General features: G+C 48.5%; 2 protein-coding genes across 2 annotated transcripts; both read right to left on the bottom strand.

Annotated features, from left to right (window-relative positions):
- Positions 1-9,585: 9,585 nt before the first annotated feature.
- Positions 9,586-10,331, bottom strand: LOC123117096 (protein PELPK1-like). The gene has a single exon (XM_044537933.1). It carries the CDS (start codon positions 10,272-10,274, stop codon positions 9,795-9,797), a length of 480 nt encoding a protein of 159 aa, XP_044393868.1. The 5' UTR covers positions 10,275-10,331; the 3' UTR covers positions 9,586-9,794.
- Positions 10,332-19,221: 8,890 nt separating this feature from the next.
- Positions 19,222-19,996, bottom strand: LOC123117095 (protein PELPK1-like). The gene has a single exon (XM_044537932.1). The coding sequence runs from the start codon at positions 19,913-19,915 to the stop codon at positions 19,484-19,486; it is 432 nt and encodes a 143-aa protein (XP_044393867.1). The 5' UTR covers positions 19,916-19,996; the 3' UTR covers positions 19,222-19,483.
- Positions 19,997-20,289: the final 293 nt, after the last annotated feature.

Genomic DNA, 20,289 nt, shown 5'->3' with positions numbered 1-20,289 from the left:
AAACATCTTTTGTCGAATATGATGATACTTTTTCGAAAATGTCGTTTGGTGCTCGAGCCACACGTAGCTCGTTATCACTAGCGATTGGTGGGCATTGTGATTCGCAACCCACAACATGACTCGCACCATATATAACTGTTCATGGAGGTATTTTTCATGTATAGGTCCTGACACTAACAATTATGGGGATGCGGTGATACAGAACACAATACAAGGACATGCAAGAAAAGTAAGACGTCAATGGTGGGGGGGGGGGGCAATCGTAGCACTAGCCAGTCTGGTGGTAGATGACATTCCGATGGTGAATGAGGAGGCAGGCATGGTGGTTGTCGTTGTAGAGGACAGACGAGTGTTATACGTGGTGGCGATGGTCGTAGAGGGGGTTCCGGTGGTGTTCATGGTCGTATAGGACGAAGGAGTGGTAGAGGATCGGCTTTTGATTATTTATGTAATCAAAATGGTTGACATAGTATGAATGGTAACTATTTGTTCATACTATTCCGAGCACTTCTTGTTTTTTTACACTTTTTTTTGTTCATGTCATTTGCTAACAAGTGTTATTGTTGTAGGCATGGATTCATCCGATTCCAGGACAAAAGCCGTCGTCCGCCGATCGAGAGAACATGTCAAAGACGTGGAGGGGCTAACTTGCACAAGAAGAAGGGGAGGGGGGATGTGAAAACACCACCATGTTGGTGTGGTGGTGTTTGCGTTGTGAAGGTGTCCACTAGCCGAAAGAAGCTACGGACATAAGGTAGAGGATTCATGTATCCCAACTACGCACATGATCGTGGGTGGCCAACTAACTCCTATGACTGCCCACCGACATGTTAAACAAATAAACATGGCATGCAAGTGATCTCATTTGCATCACTGTGTATCACTAACACAAACACTTCTTGTATCTAGTCACCTCCTACTCTTTGCAAGTACTTTACTTGGATAGATCACGAAGTATCAAAGAAATATCCAAGAGGACCAATATTGAGATTGTCTACGGAGGCAACAGTTGTTCAATGAAGTCTTCCATGAAGCGCAAGAGAATGAGTGTCATGGGAAGGAGTGGAAGGAGCTAAAGAAGCGTGAGGACGAGAGGGCGTGCAAAGAGAAGGTGGGTTGTGAGGACGAGAGGGTAATGAAGCTTGATAGAGCTCGTCTTGCAGTCTTGCACAAGAGGAGAATGAGGCACACGCCGAAGGGGAAATGGCCCCCTGTGACCCAGTAGACAAGGGGTAATGGCCACGATAATAGACTTAAAGTGTGATGAACTTTTCAGTTCGAGACTTGTTGTGTGTAATGAACTTCCAAGTCATTCGAGACTTCTCGTGTGTGATGACCTTTCATGTCATTAAAGAATTGTTGTGTGATGAACTCAGTAATGTGCTATGAAAAGACTATGTCAATTCAAATGCTTTGCTAGCTATGGAACCTTGTTAATTTCGGGTGTTTGGCAATGTTTGGAACATGAGAATCGCCGAAAATTAGATTTCTGATCAGTACCTAACCAAACATGAGCATCACCGAAAATTGATAAATCTTACTTCTTACCTACACATTTTCAATGTCCAACGCTAGATGCTCCCTGTCGTACTCTTGAATTAAATTGTTGTACCAAGGTCCATTATCCGCTATCCTACAAAAGTATGAAAAAATTATATCAAGTAATTTGGCATAACAACATCAACACAACAACATAGATGATATCCAACATCTACATAAACATAGCTATATCTTTCAATTTTCCATTCACAATATCGGACTAAATGGATTTGCTTCTAAAAATAATGCATTCTTCTTGCCATAACTTAAAAAAACATCCTCTCAAATTGATCTATATCCAAGTCATCTACATACACACATAATGATTCTCCTTTTAAGCATACCACATACACACAGACACGTCATGTATAAACCAAACCATATTGTCATACCACATAGACACATCATATATTTTTATACCACATACACACATCATCTAAACATAATGGACTTGCTTGTACACAATAAACCAAATTGCTACCAAATACACACATCATCTACAATCAAACCAAATTATCAAACAAACCATTCCACATAAAACCATCAAATATTCATCATCTCTCTTGAAAATATCCTATGGGACAACATACACAGAAATAAAATAGATTGCCCTACATATTCACCAAACACTTCATCTACTCACCAGCAATCATCTACTAACTACAAAAAAATCTAAATCAAATAAAGTACCTACCCATCTATCATCATCCCATGTTGAATAATGCAACAAAAATAAGAGATTTCAACCGAAATAAATTGGAGGAAACGGGGGAGAATGCCTCAAGGGCACTTGTGGACCTCAGAACTATGAATTTGAGGGGTGGAAAGAGGGGTTCTAGAGGGATTTGGTTTGGGAGGGGGGTCTCTGTTCTTTCTTCGGTTGCCGCCGGGGGATAGGGATGATGGGGTGAGCTCAGCCCGCGCGGCTCAGTCAAAAACACCACGGATTGTGGCGTTTTGGGTCGGGGAAGGATGGAGGTAAAGGCCATGATGAATAACGTTTACCCCTTTGCCACGTCAAACAGTCAACCTTGCGGGTGATAACATCTCCTATGCAAACAAAACGCCAGGCATGTTGGAGCGACCAAAAAATGTAAGAGCAGATTTTTTTGTCAAACGGGGTCAAATCATGCTTAACTTCACAGTTAAGCTCAAAATAGTAATTTCGTCTGCTGGCATGTATGGCTCTCAAATTTTCTGTATGTTTAGGCAAGGAGGTGGCGCTAGTTGCAACTTTTCTGTTCTGACGCCATGTGTTTTTTCCAAAAAAGGGTTTCCCCCACTTTGTATTACAAATCAACCAACCGATACAACCAACGATAGATGTTGGGGCAAAAATAGCACAGTCACGCCCAAAAGAAATGAAAGAGAAAATACAAAATGAACAAATGTCGACAACGGTGAATTTACAAAAACGAATAAGCATCGCGACCACTGCGCCCACCGGAGATCTCCCACCAGGCTCCTAGACTCCAAAGCGCCGATACCAATCAACACCTCCAAGAAGGGACGTGACAATGACGACGCTGCTGCCAAGGGTTTCCCCCGGTACACGGCAAGGAGAGAGGAAGGGTAGCCCTCGACACCCTCTAGGAAGGTTCGGCGACACCCGTCAGGCGGCACCACGTCGGTGTCGGCCAAGCCGACAGGGATTTCTTCCGATCCCAACCTTCACCTCGGGCGCTCTAAAGCTCACCACCAAACCAACCACCACCCTACGCCAAAATGTTCTTGAAACTTTCCATGTTGTCTCACCACGACACCGCAAATTAGGGTCTGGACAACAAAGAAGAGGAGCCGGAACTCGGAGCAGCAGCACCGTCAGCACGCGGGAAGGCCGAACCTCCACCGTCAATGACGGGATCCGACCGGACGCAACAGCAGGAGCATACCAGGCCCTTGGGCCCATAGGCCTGGCCTGGCCCTGAAATGTTCGTAAAGCTCCCGCCGTCATGATGTAGAAGGCATGCCCTCGGCGTAGCCGCTCCCTGTTCGAGCCACTCCATCACTTCACTGCACCAGAGGCAGCGAAACCACGCCGACGCCGACCCGCTAGGACCCAGATGGGGCCCTATGGGCCCATATCTGGGCCGGGGTCGCGCCGCCGACCACCCAGCGCCACCAGACAGCCCCGCCGCCAAGTGGAAGCGTCACCACCACGCCAGCCGCCGGCACCAGCCGCCAGTACACCGGGTCGCCGCCTGCCGAGCTGCACCCGCCACCGAATCCTGCCCCGGGAAGGGCGTCGCATGCAGGGGAAAGGAAGTCATGCTGTCGCCGAAACCACCCGGCAAGATCCAGGGGCACCCTCCGGCGGCACGGGAGGGGGTGGGGGGAGGGGGGAGGACGGAGGGGGCGAAGAGAGGAGGCAGGCGAGCCGCCCCGGCCACGCCTGGGGAGACGGCGCGAGGCAGGGTCGGGAGGAGGAGAGGAAAGGGAGTACTACACCATGGAGTGCTTGTGGGCGGAGCACGGAAGAGTACTACACCAACGTTCAAATGAAAATCCAATTTTGAAAATACCAACAGTGTAGAGATAAACATGATGAGTGCTCTTGGACGATATTTTCTAACGTATGAGAGAGGGGGGGGGATAAAATATCCATATTTAGACATGAAAATAAATATGAGCTGATAAACATGGACAACATACATCAACTATGCCTGGTGACACATAAGGAAACATTAATCGATGCACAGATAGTCTTGGGATTTCCGGACCAACAAATACTAAATAAACGTTTAGAAATGCACGCTACCGCGAACTAACCCGTGGTTGGATTGATTAGAGGGACTGTAGTATTTCCAGCCCACTGGGATTCAAGTCCCGGTGCTCGCATTTATTTCTGAATTTATTTCAGGATTTCCCGGGATGCGCATTAAGTGGGAGGAGACGGTGACTTCCTAAATTTCAAGATGATATGCCGTCTCCTTTTTCTGAAGGTGCTCATAGGGGTAGGGTGTGCGTGTGTGTTCATAGGGATGAGTGTATGCGCGTGTATATGAGCTTTTGAGTCTGTACTGTGTTAAAAAAAAGAACCACACGCTGCCGAAGCAAAAACAAACACGAGTTCAAGGCTTCAAGCGACCACTACTTTACTAGTTGAGTGCCCGTGCGTTGCCACGGACTAATGATAAAATATACATATACATTATCTACCATGCACACATATGGTGTAGAACACAATGTCAATACAGATTCTCATTAAGTCACAAACCCTTGGACATTTCTTTTCATTCTTTTTGTCCCCAAAGATAATCCGCCCCTTGCTTCCACATCCGTCTCCATCCGACCTAATCTCTACCTCCAACTTTTTTGATGTTGCCTCCTTGTTGTGGCTCTCAATCATGCTAAGTTATATGCTTGCATTCTTCAACTATAGAGACGGTTGCCATCATCTCTTCAATGCATGAATGCTCATTAAACACCTCACCTTAGTATTGATAATGAAGTGAAAAGATACATGGTAAATAGCCACATTCATCACATTGTATTCAACAATCAAGTTGTAAGAACTTTGAAGAAAGACAGACATGGAGCTTCTAATTATCGAGTAAACATTCATGTATTTTATTCATTCCCTCATTATCTCTTCGGTGAAGGTTGCGATGTGGCTTGTTCTTCCCACCACGGGTTTTCTTTCTCTCCACCGCACATCCAGTGGCAGAGACACAGGGGTGCCAGCCAGGGCCCTGCCCCCCCCCCCCCCCTATTATCACTGATTTAGGCCTAATATGAATAGTAACAATGATTTTTTTCTGCTAAAATGATGTTTTTTTTGATGGTTTGGCCCTCTCCAACAAGCTTTAACAATACCCGGCCCCCCTTGTCCGATTTTTCTGGCTACACCACTGCGCACATCGCCTCCAACCACCACATGCACAATGTCTTCTATAACTTTGGTCACTACTGCGTGCTTGTATGGTCATGAAAATAATTTGTCACGCCTTCGACACATTAATATGAACAAGAATAGTGAGCATGTGACAAAGCCAATTCAACTCACGTCGACACATTAATATTAACAAGAATAGTGAGCATGTGACCGGAAATCCAATTCAACTCACGTGAGCAAATGCTCCAACACACCAAATTTTTTTAGGAGGAAAGCTTAAGCATTTTGATGTGTGCAAAAAAAAAAAGCAAGTGGGACACCAAATGTAGTGCACTTAATTTTATTTTTTCACTGGCAAAGCAGCGATACCTCCAAAGGCCCACCACATGGCATGAGCCTGCGCCGGGGGCTAGGGGACCTTTAGTCAACACCAACCGGGACTAAAGGTTTTTTACTTGAAATATTTTTGTTTGATTTTTTTAAAAAAAATTGAATATTTTTCTTTTGATTTTTAAATTTCTGAATTATTTGATGATTTAATCTCTAATCACCCCTCATCATTGCTCATGTGTGGAGCACTCATTCTAAATCGTCTAACTTTTCGGCCGGTCATCCATCCTCTCACTACTCCAGCCTAAGCACGCTTAACTGCCGAGTTCTATTCCCCCTAGTTTCCAAGTCTGCACTTTGTTTACCTGACAATAGTAAGCTGTCAATCCTATTAACCCTCACGAGTTTAGCTTGAGCATGAAGTCACACGTTTCACCGTGTAAGTTTGAAACTATTATTCTAAAAAATAATTATTATTTAGTAACACTAATATTTCTTCAATAAGTAGTTTGACCATATTTTGATCATAATAAGACTAGATTTGACCATAGTTTGACCATAGTTTGACCAAAATTCAAGAAAACTAAAATAATTATGTAGTAACACTAATATTTCTTGAATAAGTAGTTTGACCACAGTTTGACCAGATTTAACCAAAATTCAAAAAAAAACAGAAATTTGAGCATAACTTTTTTTCCTTTAAGAATTTGAGGATTCCAAAGATTTGCAAAACGACGTACGGCGGTCGAAATCGGATGCAGATTTTCATGCCGAACATTTTGATATATTATGCGGCTCTTTTTCGACATCATATGCAAAAGATATGGTCATTTTACTTTTTCATAACACTTCTTTGCAAAACATGTCGAAATTTATGTTTCTAAATTTCCCTAACTACTAGGTGTAGTAACATAACTACATCTCGAAGGATTTTAATTTTTAAAGTTTTTATTATTTTCTTTTGTTTTTTTTCAAAACTGAAAAGGTGATAAGGGGGGTAGAGTTTGAAAATTGCCCTTTAGTCCCGGTTTGTGTCTCCAACCGGGACTAAAGGTTAGACCCCTTTAGTCCCGGTTTGTGATACAAACTGGGACTATAGGTTGGCCCTTTAGTCCCGGATTGTGTCACAAACCGAGACTAAAGGGGCTCATGGGGCCCCAGCCTGACGCCAACCTGCCACCAGCCCTTTAGTCCCGGTTTGTGACACAAACCGGGACTATAGGTCACAAATGAACTGAGACTAATGCATAGCCGTTCAAACCGAGACTAATGGTCACATTAATGCCTGTTCATTTACAAACCGGGACTAATGAGATGAACATTAGGTCGTTTTTCTACTAGTGATCCAATGCTAGCCGGATACATTGCAAACTCGTTTTCAACAAACCAGATGAAATTCATGCAAAAAAAGGTCGAATTTCATATAAACATGACAAATTTCATACAGACGGGACAAAACGGTTACATTTTGGACATATTTTCAACTAAATATTAAACCGGACTAGTTTACGGCTGGCGCGGCGGGTCTCCATTATCGTCCCCATGACCGACAGCGGTGAGCCCAGAGGTATATACTTCATCGCAATGTATGACTTGCTTCCCCACCGCTCATCGGAGTGGAACTGCCGCCCGATGCTTCAGCTTGAGGGGAAGGGTCCCTACGCTGCACGGACCAAAGTTGGTTCTTGGGTAAGGGGACGACGGTGGCCGGCGAGAGGGAAAGACACCGGTTGTGTACGCCGGCGGTGCCTCCACGATAGCCTTCCTGGGACCCAAGCGGCAGCGGCTTTCGTGTTCTACTTCTCCTCAATAATGGCAGCGGATGCGGATGCGCTGGCCGCCGACTCGTCGACCTCCACACACCCGGCTTCTGTCTCTGCCTGCATGGCGTGGTCACAAGCATGGGAGGCGCGGGACAATGTGGTGTCATTGACGGCAGTGATGATGCCCGTGTCGGTGTGGAGCAACTCCCCACTCCTCGTCGAGCTAGCCTGGAGGGACAAGTTGCTGAACCACGTGCTGACTTGGGGCGGCAACTAGCTCCGTCGGGCTTGGGGAGGGAGGTGAAGCCGTGAGCTTCCTCGCTCATATCCGGCCGGCTTAGCAAGCCACCCGGCCTACTTTTATGCTGGAGAACTGCTTTCATGCTCGTCGGACGCCATTGAAAGAGTGAAGAAAATGTTGGAAGGAGAAGATGGGGAGCGGCGAACTTGATATTGCGATTCTTGCTCGGTGTCTACCCCATTTAAATAGAGGGCGAACGGGAGGAGCTTGCCCGATGTTGCGTTTAATGCCGGCCCGTTTGTGAACGGACATGTGGTCGGAGTTTGTTCCTCGGCTTTCACGCATGTTTAGTGGAGGGGTTTGGATGTGCGACGAGGTGCATTCAGCCGGGCATGCAACGGGCAGCGCCCTCGGCCGGCGTGCCGCTTCAATGGCGGAGAAGGTGTGAGGCCGCGTCAGCCTTGAGCCGCCTTCAACATGGAGCGACGCGCTTTACAACTGCTTGAATATGGGCAGTTGACGCCGGGTGGAAACGCGCGCGGGCGAGGAAGCTTGTGTTTGGGTGGCTAGTGCGGTCAGAAGCAGACGTGACAGAGAGGTCCAGACTCGCGCAAATCTTTCCCACGTTTGTCTCTGGTTTGGGTGGCCAATTTAAACACGTCCAAACTGTGTCGTGGATCATACATGATCGCGTTGGATGACTTCCCGTCCGGCCAGCGCGGGTTGTGGGATGTTCGAGGGTCGGCGTTGGACGCACTGATTCCCGTTGGAGATGTCCTATTTATCAAGCACCTCTACTCTTATAAAAAAACCGAGTTGGTGATGATTTTGTGCCTGCTATCCTGCAATGTAGACCATCCGATCTATATGTGACGGATAGAAAGCAAACTATGACGATTTTATAAAAAGATACCCGCACCCATCTCCACATTTGCAGATAAGGCCTTTCCTCGTTCATCTTCGTCTCCCACAAGATAAACAACTCGTATAAATGCATCTTAATGTTCCGTGCAACGCATGGGCCTTTTGCTAGTATCTTAAAGAAAACCATTTGTTGTACTACCAAAAGGGAGCTAGGAGCTAAAGAGTTTACACGACGGAGGGATGTATGTTTACAATATTTTCAGTCTGCTAGCGAGCGTGGGATGCACAGGGACTGTATCAGACATGGGGAGCAACCGGGCGTTTCTAGAATCCGCGAATCTAGATTCAACGAACATTTTTTTGATTTAACGATTTTTAAATGCATACTATTTTTTGAATGAGCGAATGTCTTATGAATGAATAAACTATTTTATAAGTCACGATAAATTCTTGAAATTTCAGGATATTTTTCCATTCATGACAATTTTTGAATTGGTGACATTTTTCAATTTCGTTAACAGTTTTAATGCACTTGTTTTAAAAAAAACATGAACATTTTTTGATTTCCCGAACACTTTTTTTCAAAATTTTGGACATTTTTTAATAAGCAAAACATTTTCTTTATAAAATCACGAGCACTTTTTGAATCCACAAACATTTTATTATTTATTAAATTTTATTTCAAAATTTTTATTTTTAAAATTTTTGGAACTTTTTTGACGTCCCAAATTATTTACAGTAGGAAATAAAAAAAAGGAAAAAAGAAAATTTGAAAAACAGGTCGCCCGGACATGGGTTGGACCTAACGGGGGCGCTACATCTTCTCACAGCGTGAATAGGGCGTAGTATAGGAGGTCCTTACTGCATGGGCAGGCCCAGACGGGGGATTCCCTTGCGTGGAACTTTTTTATGGCATTGTTGAGTAATATTTTGCATGTTTGGACGCAATTCATGTGACATACCGCAAGAAGCAATGCCATTTATTATTAGGTATATAGGTATAGAGGTATAAATAACATGTAAATAAATTAAAATACCGCATATATACTAGGACAAGAACACCCCTTTAATATCAACACACAATAAATAACAACTGAATTGAAATGTAAAGCATACAATACGAAAACAAATACTTCACATGAGCAACAAGTGATGTAGCCACTGGAACATGAGAGCTTGTGACCGTCGACATGGTGCATGCGTCACCATGCACGTGGCACTCCTAAGTTGATGGAGGAGGCGCCAGGAACGGCATAGGGACGTTGACGGTCGGTATAGAAGGCATCGGCGGCAGCGTCATCTTGGGCACGAAAGGAATGGCGGGCATCGGCGGCACCGTCACCTTAGGCACGACGACAGCGGGCATCGGTGCCATGGTCACCTTAGGCACGACGATGGCCGGCATTGGGGGCATCGTCACCTTGGGCACCGCAGGAACTGCCGGTATGGGCGGCAGTGTCACCTGCGGCACGGTGGGCACAGTCGGCATAGGTGGCACAGTCAAGGCCGGCACCTTCGGCACAGCCGGCATCGGTGGTAGCGTCGGCATGGTCGGCACGGCCGGGAGGCCAGGGACAGCAGCCGCAGCGGGTGGGGCAGCCGCCGGGGTGGTGTCGGCCAAGTGGCGAGCGGCATGGCACGTCGTGCTGGCGAGGAGCGTGCACGCCATGATCATGGCCAAGAAGCTCGTGGTGGAGGCCATGGCTAGCTCCTAGATTTTCTCTGAGGTGGTTTGCTGCGAAGCGACTGCGAGATGTCTCTGATCTCTTGCGATGCAAGAACAGGGGTCAATGCCTGGAACTTATACCCAGGTGATGGATGGCCTGATTAGATTGGTTGTTGGCCAGATTCGCCATGGTAGGCAACACAACTTTCTCCGGAACCAGAGTTGGTAACCATAACGTGTTACGTTAGTCAGAGTGACAATATGTTTATATGATCGAGCAGGAAATTAGTTGCAGCGGTCGATCGCTGGGGATGCATGCATGCATGAATGCCTCAGATTTCTGTGCTTAGGTGAGGAGCTGACGCTGCAGTGGTACCTCTCCTCGTCACTCTTTCTTCCGATAAACAAGTATTTCAAACACAACACAGGGATGTGTGCCGACTGCCGAGCCCCTCGTGCCTTGCCAACCCCAATGTGAAATCAAATAAGAAAGGGAGTGGCTACAGCCTGATTGATTTTGAATAGTCAATCCGTGGTTGACTACAGATATTTGGTGAACTTAGTTAACAAATTTCAGTGGCATTCGTGTTATAATTACTTGGTGCTCGGTAAATCGACATGTGCCTTTGATTTTTCTAGCACGTACCTTTTAGAGTGGGTTGTTTGTGTAGTCTTTTACGCCGACTTGGGCGTTTTGATGTAGAGATGACGATTTCATGACATTTCAATGTTGTTTTCGTTCCTATTCCTGCATGTTCATCCGTTCAACTACTTACATCAGTTGTATTGTGAACTTAAATTTTTGCGAAGTGCATTTACGATGGTGTAAGCTCCCGTGACAACCTCAACTATTTGAGTGGAAACAAAGGGAGGAAATTGATGGCCAACATCTGAGTATTTGGTGGATGACCCTGGCAGAAACATGCTTGGGCAGTTGGGCTACGCAGGCAAGGAGAAACACACCGCCATGATGTCCTTCGTGCTCAGCCATCCAACATATCGCTCAATTATTCACCCCTTTGTCCAATGAAGAGATGAGAGAGAAGGGGAAGAGTAAAAAATGAGTTTGTGATGACGTTGGAGGTCTTAGAGCATCTCCAACAGACGCCGAACGCGGCGCGCGCAAAAAACAGCTTTAGCGCATGCCCATCGCCTGGTTTGGCGCGGCGCGCTGCGCCCGCTCCAGCAGCCGCGTTAAAATGCAGCGCGCGCGCTCGTTCTACAAACTAGAAATGTAGGCATTGAGAAAACAGAAATTAAAAAAAAAACTAGATAGATTGCATAGATTTTAAACGATACAAAGGTATTTTACATCCGAAACATAGATTGCATAAATAAAAACAACAAACGATAAAAAACATAGATTGCATTAAAAAAACTTCTCTAAGTCGCTATCATCATCACCACTATCATCCTCGGCGGTGTTGTCCGAGGTAGTTAGCCAGATGTCCAGCCACCGCTCATCGTTCGGCGTGAAGAACGACTACCCACCTGCCGCAACGAGGTCGGATTGCGCATTCGCCAACGCCTTCCGCCGACGCTTGTCCAACCGCGTCGCGCGGCGCCTTCGCGTGTCCTCCTCGCGGCGCCTTGCCCAGTAGGACTGCTCGTAGGCGACGTCCTCCGGGTGGTGCTGGCGCCACTCCGCCACGACCCGCTCGTCCTCCTGGGCGACGAGGAGGCGGCGTTGCCGCTCGGCGTGTTCCGCACGGTCTTCCGCCGTGTTCAGACGAGGCAGAGGGGCGAAGTTGAGCGCTTGCTGGAGCGTGTACACATCTTGGAAGTTCATCTGGCCACGCGGCCGGCCTAGGCGCCACGCCGCCGTGTCGTACGCGCGGGCGGCCTCGCGCGCCGTCCCGTACGAGCCGAGGCCGAGCCGGAGTTCGCCGGAGCGTATCTCCGCGAAGTAGCTGCCGTTGGGGCGCAGGCGGATGCCGCGGTAGCCGGACGCTCCTCGGCGGCGCGGCGGCGCGGCGGTGGCGGGGCGCTGGAGCGGCGCGGCGGTGGCGGGGCGCTGGAGCGGCGCGTGGCAGAGAGGGAGAGAAAGAGGAGAAGAGGAAGCGTGGAGAAGGCGCGCGCGAAGCGGCGCGCCAAATCTTGCGCGCGAGCTGGCGCCTTTTCGCGCGCGCGCAAACGATTCCCGCGCACGCTTGTTTCCCGCGGCCGCTGGAGCGCGGCAAACCGCCCCGCGCACGCTAAAAGCTGGATTTACCGTGCGCGCGCGTCGTTTGGGGCAGCTGTTGGAGATGCTCTTATATATGCTAAATTGGCGGTGTTTGGGAACACATCCGGACACGCCTATACAACCCCCTAATTTGGGGATATACTAGGGGATTTCAGACGCCCCGTTAAGTCCACCGGCAAACAAAGGATATCGTTGGAGGTATAAAAGTGCCCGGACCGTCAAGTTTGGACATGTAAGGGCAAATTAGGGGATAGCGTTGGAGATGCCCTAATTGACACTAGTCCCTTGTGTTTAAAACTTTGTTTGTGTGGATCATGTTCAAATGTTTAATCGTAAATAAAAGAAGCGGCCTTTATACGCTTGTGTTGTGCCTACATCAAGATCTCAACATCAGTCAGTGACACTAACAACAGTACAAACGGCAAAGGTTTTTAAAAAAGAACAAGGTCATTGACAAGAAGGATTTCTTTTGTTAAAGGTTGTATACATTATAGTGTACCTGCTTGGTAGGCATGAAATCACTGACAAAGAGTTGCCTAGCTCCGATGAGCTTGCAAGCATAATCTGAAATTTCATAGAAGCGGGCATAGCTAGGGATGAACTACGAGAAGTTAGAGCAATTAATGGGTAGGTATCGTAAACATCTTGAGTGTATCACGGCATTGAAGCAGAAGAAAACAATGATAGGGTTCCGGCAACATTAAGTGGTGCCGAACCGAAGTTTAGGTGAGGAGACCAGACGAAGCTTTGGTTACTCATTTCGAATCTGTCAAAAGGAGTGTGCATGTTCGATTAATCAGTTAAGTGAAAAGGTGATTAAATCATCACAGAAAATATGAAACTTTTGTGATTGGTAAACAATTACATATAGACATGGGACGGCCCCTCAACAGTCAAACACTAGCAGCACCAGACTAAGAGTACATACACTAAAAAAAAGTTTTCATTGTCCGTCCCAGGTGTGACGGTTGGGTTTGTCTCGGGGTCCTGCTTGGCGACCTCAAAGGCGACCACATCTGGGCGAGGGGTCCGGGTCGCGGCGCCGCCGACCGTCTCCGCCAGCGCTTCCCGCATCTGGGCAAGGGGTCCAGGCTGCGCCGCCGCCGTCCGTCTTCGCCAGCGCTTCCCGCATCTGGGCGAGGTTTCCAGGCTGCGCCGCCCGCCGTCTGTCTCCGCCAGCGCTTCCCGCATCTAGGTGAGGGTTCCTGGCCGTGTCGCCGCCGTCCGTCTCCGCCATCATTTCCCCTTCTGGTCGCAATCCCCCCCCCCCCCCCCCGCCTACCATACGCCTTCTGTGTGTGCTGGGGCGCATGGTCGTACACCACCTGTAGATCCCCTAGCGCTAGGTCTGTACGTCTGCGAGCCTGATGGATTGTGTGGAGGGGCTGCTGAAGAGCTTGAAATTAACTGAATCGGAGAAAAGGGAGAGGAAGATCATCTGGAGTGGGGGAGGGAAGGTGGGTGTTGTGGAACCGCAGGCGATGGCCAAGCTGCTGTCTGACAAGCCCGCTTTGGCGGACGCCCTGGCCGGTGCTCTGGCAAGGGTCTGGTGCCCACTGAAGGGTTTGGACTGTAAGGACTTGGGTGACAACATTTTCCTTTTCACTTTCCATCAACAGTCAGGAAAACGTAAGGCTCTGGAAGATGGTCCGTGGGAATTTGGGAAATCCTTGCTGGTAGTGGAGGATTTTGATCCATCAAAGACAATTAAGGACTATGAATTCCGGCAGGTTCCGGTCTGGGTGAGAGTATTTGATCTACCTTTGGGCATGATGTGTAGAGAAGCAGGCGAGGCTATTGGCGATGTCATCGGGAAAGTTATGGAGGTTGATGTTGGGATTGATGGAATGGCAGTAGGTAAATATCTTCGGATAAAGGTCTGCATTGATATAAAAGAGCCTTTGATGCGTGGCTTCATGAGGGAAGAAGATGAGGCAGACAATGAAGAAATGGGGGGAAAGAAGGGAAAGAAAAAGAAGGAGGAGGAGCTCTGGTGCCGCTTTGAGTATGAATTTCTACCTGATTTCAGCTACATGTGTGGTAGGCTAGATCACATTGACAAAGACTGCATCATTAAGTTGAAGAAAGGAGATGTATAGCAGTTTGGCTCATGGATGAAGGCGTATATACCAAGGAGGGGGGGGGAGACTCGAGTAGAGGGTTTTGGAGTGGGGGAGGACGAGTGGGAGTGAGGGTAGACACAACTCAAATGCTCGATCATACAACCTGGGTGCCTACAAGAATAGGTCAGGGAGCGACAGCGGTAGCTGGAGAAAGCCAAGTGAAAGTGAGCCAGCAAGGCTAAAAGGGAAGGATGAGGTAGGAGAAGAAGTTACTAGTCCTTTGAAAGAGGCTACCAAGGGGGGTGAGGGAGGAAATGAACAAGCAGATAAGAATAGTAGGAAGAGCCTAACGTTTCTGGACAAGGATGCAATACAAGAGAAGGGGAGGAATGCAAGTGCAGATGTTTTATTTTGTAATAAGGAGGATCGGTTGATGGAGGATGTGCAGCCAGCTGAGGAGAATGACAGAGGGAGGGAAGTGAAAGAAGATGGTACTAAGCAGGAAAGGAGCAGGGAGAATGGGGGTGCAAAGGATGGGAAGAAGGGGGGCAAATGTGGTGAAAAATTTGTCCGGAAGGATAGACAGGGGGAAAGGGAGATCAAACCCCGTTAGGCGTACAACTGGGAACCAAAAGAGATGGAGGGGATATGGAGGTAGATGGAGTTGAAGGAGAAGCTGCTAAGAAGGCAAGGAGGATTGGAGAGGACACCTTACCAAGTGAAGTGGGGCTGACATATCAGCCCTGCGAGAAGCAATGAAGCTAGTAGCTTGGAACTGCCGGGGGCTTGAGAACCCGTCGGCAGTTCGTGCCCTCTTGGAGCTCTGGGGGCGGAAGAGCCTGGCATTCTCTTTCTTTCTGAAACAAAACTGATAGAGAGAGAATTGGAGAGTCTGAGATGGAAAATGGGAATGCCAAACATGGTGGTGAAAGATGCGGTGGGTCGGAGCGGCGGGCTCGCGCTGTTCTGGCGCAGGGGAGTGAACGTGAACTTGAGGTTGAAGGACAAGTATTTCATTGATGCGGAGGTATGGGAGGAAAATGGGGTGAAGTGGAGGTTGACGGGACTATATGGGGAGCCGAAATGGGGGGAGAAGGAGAACACATGGAAAGCCTTACGAAATCTACATGCACAAGCAGATCTGCCATGGATTGTCCTAGGAGACTTTAATGAGATCTTGTTTGCAAATGAGAAGGAGGGAGTACCGGCTCGGGCCCAGCCTTGTATGGATGCTTTTCGGAACACCTTGGAGGGTTGTGGCCTCGAGGATTTGGGCTTTGTTGGGGACCCGTTCACGTGGCGGAACAATTGGCACTCTGTGGAGGGGTATACGAGGGAGCGGCTGGATCGAGCAGTAGCAAGTGCGGGTTGGCGTGGTCTCTTTCTTTTGCACAAAATTATAAATGGGGACCCAAGACACTCTGATCATCGGCCTATAATCGCAGAGCTGAATGGTATGTCTGATTGGTATGAACATATAGCAGGCCCAAATGTATTCAGGTTTGAAGCCCGCTGGTTGCAAGAGGAAGAATGTGGGAAGGTTGTAGAGGAGGCATGGAATAGGGCTTTTCAGGAGGGAGGACGAACAGTGATGGAAGGGTTAAGGCGGGTGGGGACCGAGTTGTCAAGATGGGATAGGGAGGTGCTGGGGGAGTTGAAGAGTCGTATAAGGAATGCTAGGAGGGATCTGGAGAGGTGTCGGAGGAGTCCTTTGAGCCAGAACCATGTAAATCGAGAGCATCTGCTGCGATACAAGTTGAGTAGACTAGAAGATCAATATAACCTGTATTGGAGACAGCGTGCACATGCTAATTGGTTGATGAAGGGAGACCGTAACACAAAGTTCTTTCAAGCCTATGCATCGGAGAGGAGAAGGAAAAATATAATCACAAGGCTGCGGAAGGAGGATGGGAGTGTAGTGGAGGGAGAGGAGGCGTTAGGGAATTATATAGCTAACCACTACAAAAGTTTGTTCACATCCTCTGCAGGTACTCTCACAGATGATCTCTTATCAAGGGTTCCCACCGTGGTCACCCCGGAGATGAATGCCCGGCTCATCAGGCCTTATTCAGGAGAGGACGTAAAAAAAGCTCTTGAGTCAATTGGAGACCTGAAAGCACCAGGACCAGACGGTATGCCTGCTGTGTTTTATAAGAAGTTCTGGGAGCTGGTGGGAATGAAGGTGCAAGAAGAGGTGCTGGGGGTGCTTAATGGTAAAGGATAACGGAGTTCAGACCGATCAGTCTTTGCAATGTTCTGTACAAGATGATCTCCAAAGTCCTAGCAAATAGACTGAAGGAAATGCTCCCAAAGATTATCTCACCGACCCAATCAGCCTTTGTACCGGGAAGGTTGATTACCGATAATGTGTTATTGGCTTATGAGATCAACCACTTGATGCATAAGAGGAAGGGGGGCCGTGATGGATTTGTGGCGGTCAAGCTTGACATGAGCAAAGCATATGACCAGGTTGAGTGGGAATTCCTGGAGTGCATGATGCGCAAGATGGGGTTTGGAGAGCTGTGGATTGGCACTATTATGAAGTGCGTTAGATCGGTAAAATATAGAGTGAAAGTGAATAGAAACCTCACCGATCTATTCGTGCCCGAGAGAGGGCTGCACCAAGGGGATCCTCTGTCCCCATATCTGTTCATCATGTGTGCTGAAGGCTTCTCAGCCCTGCTGCCACAAGCGGAGGAAGATAATATTATTCAGGGCATCCAAATCTGTAATGGGGTGCCAAAGATAAACCATCTCTTCTTTGCGGATGATTCCCTTATAGTGATGAAGGCAACTGCTCAAGGTGCAGCTAGACTGCAGTCTATCTTGGCTTTATACGAGTCCCAATCAGGTCAAATGATAAACAAGAATAAGTCCTCGGCAACCTTCAGCAAGGGCACAACAGCAGCAGTTAAATGTGAGGTCCTACATATCCTCGGTATCCCCCACGAGTCACGCTGTAAAAGATATTTGGGGTTACCGGTTCACGTTGGTGCTGCCCCAAGTAAGGAATTTGAATACATCAAGCAAATGATATGGCAGAGAATGCAGGGCTGGATCGAGAGGTTACTATCTAAACCGGTCAAAGAAACCTTGGTAAAATCGGTAGCCCAGGCGATCCCTACTTTCGCGATGTCATGCTTTGATCTAACAAAGAAGTTGTGTGAGGAAATTGGTACCCTAATTAATCGATATTGGTGGAGCTAGCAAGACAAGATGGACAAGTGCCATTGGATAGGTTGGGATAAACTTACAAAATCCAAGGAGGGCGGTTTGGGCTTCCGAGAGCTGCACATCTTTAACCTCGCGATGTTAGCCCGACAAGGTTGGCGTCTCCTGCAGGAGCCGGATACGCTTTGTGCACAAATCCTGAAGGCTCGCTACTACCCAGACTGCTCGGTCCTTGATGCTGTGGCAAAGACAGAGATGTCCTATACATGGCGCAGCATTTTAAAGGGGGTCGAGTTGCTGAAGGAAGGTATTGTTTGGAGGATTGGGTCTGGTGAGAATGTCAAAATCTGGGACGATCCGTGGATTCCGAGGGGAGAGACGAGGAGGCCGCGAACTCGTCGAGGCAGCGTGCTGATTGATCGAGCTAGCGATCTAATGGATCCAGTCACTGAAAATTGGGATGAAGAACTAGTCAAGGAGATGTTTTGCCAGGAGGATGCAAAGGAGATATTGGCAATCCCAGTGAAGCATGGCATGGATGACCAAGTTGCATGGCATTTTGACCCAAAAGGAGTGTTCTCTGTTAAGTCTGCCTACCACCTGGGGATCAAACTCAGGGAGACAAAGAAAAACAGAGATGCGAGCCCCTCGGCACCGGCACCGGCGGATGCGCAGAAGTGGAACAGGATTTGGAAGTTAAACCTCCCTCCAAAAATTTGTATGTTTCTTTGGAGACTTGCGTATAATAGCCTGCCTGTGAGGATGAATATTAAACGCAAGCATGTTGAGCTGGACACTAGGTGCCCGATGTGCATGCGTCTTGACGAGGATGGCGGACATCTCTTCCTTAAATGCAAACAAGTAAAACAAGTCTGGAGAGCCTTACTGATTGAGAACATTAGGTTGCACCTCCTCCGGTCAAACAATCCCATGGCAATGTTTGACCAATTGTGGGCTCTAGATAGTGAACGACGTGAGCTAGCGCTCATCATGTTGTGGGAGTGGTGGAATGTTCGAAATAAAACTAATGCAGGGGAAAGGACTCGTACATGCGAGGAAATCTGTTTTACTGTCAGGAAGCTTGTGACTGATCTTGCAGCACTAGGAAGCAAGGCTGGCGTGAAGGTAACACCAGACCCGGCATCTTGGAGCAGACCAGAGGAGGGTTTCATTAAAATCAATTTTGATGCAGCTTTTCACGTGGCTGTGGGGCAGGGGGCTTGGGGCTGTGTTGCCCGATCGGACCATGGTGAGGTTATCTCTGCTTGTGCTGGAAAACTTGAGTTCCTTGCCTCACCACTCCAAGCAGAAGCTACTGCATGCATCAAGGCCATTGAAGCTGCTAGCGAACTGGGCATCCATCGGGTTATTTTGAGTCAGATTCACTAGAGCTGGTTAATGCTCTGAAGACGGGCGAGTATGACAAATCCTCCAGTGCGTCCTTCGACGCCTTTGTTTTCACCTTTTGTAAGCGTTCATGTAATAGGGTTGCCCATAGCCTGGCTGCTTTCGGTTTCAGGGTGGGCGTGTCTAACTCCCGGTGGATGGAGCAGGTCCCGGACTGTGTTGTTGACTTGGTTGCCAGCGACAATGCTGCGCGTGGTTAAGTAATTTGGAACGTGTGTTCCCAGCTCAAAAAAAAAGAGTACATACACTGAGACGTAAACAAAATGTAGGATCTAGTGATACATCACGCTTAAAACGCGGAGCTTGCATGTAAGAACATGTGTGCCGTGACCACGGAGTGACCTGGCGCCACTCTCACATGGAAGGCGCCCCATCAATAACATCATGGACAGGGCGAGAGCACCGCCGCGTCGGCGCGCCTACGCCGATGGGGGTGGCGCCGCAAACGGCATAGGCACGGTCACATTCGGGACGAAGGGCAACGGCGGCAGCGTCACCTTGGGCACGACAATCGCGGGCATAGGTGCCATCGTCACTGTGGGGAGGGTGACCTTGGGCATCGGCGGCAGCACCGTCTTGGGCACGACGATGGCCGGCATGGGCGGCAGGGTCACCTGCGGCACGGTGGGGAGGCTGACCGACGGCATGGGTGGCATCAGGGTGACCGTGTCCGTGGGCACGGCGGGTAAGGTCGGCACGGCCGGCAGTCCAGGGACGGCGCTAGCAGCCGGAGCGGCGGCTGCCGGCGTCGTGTCGGCCAGGTTGCGGGCGGCGTGGCACGTGCTGCCGGCGAGGAGGAGGAGGAGCGCGCACGCGATGATCATGGCCAACATGCTCCCGTTGGAAGCCATGGCTACGGCTAGCTAGGTGTAGGTACTAGTGACAGAGAGTTTTGTTCTCGTATGTGGGAGGTGATTGCAAGATGCTTGTTCTGCTCTGCTGCGATGTAGGAACATGTGTCAATGCCTCGCAATTTATACAGATAAAAGCGAGGGCGTGATTAGGCTGGTTGCTGGCTAGATTGAGAATGTTTGTGCGTGCGTTGTCAATTCAAAAAGGGAAGTGCTTTCCATGGCGATGGCTACAATTTTCTGTGTTTAGGTGAGAAGGGGGAGCTGGCCGGCGCTGCAGCTTCGATCTGCTCAACCGTCTTGATTATTCGTACCATCGTTTCTGGCTGACCATATTGTATATATCTTCAGAATACAGTTCCATTCTGGGATTG

This window comes from Triticum aestivum, chromosome 5B, assembly GCF_018294505.1.
Source record: "Triticum aestivum cultivar Chinese Spring chromosome 5B, IWGSC CS RefSeq v2.1, whole genome shotgun sequence".
NCBI lineage: Eukaryota > Viridiplantae > Streptophyta > Magnoliopsida > Poales > Poaceae > Triticum > Triticum aestivum.
The sequence above is the reverse complement of the archived record's forward strand: the minus strand, read 5'-3'. Positions and strand labels throughout refer to the sequence as shown.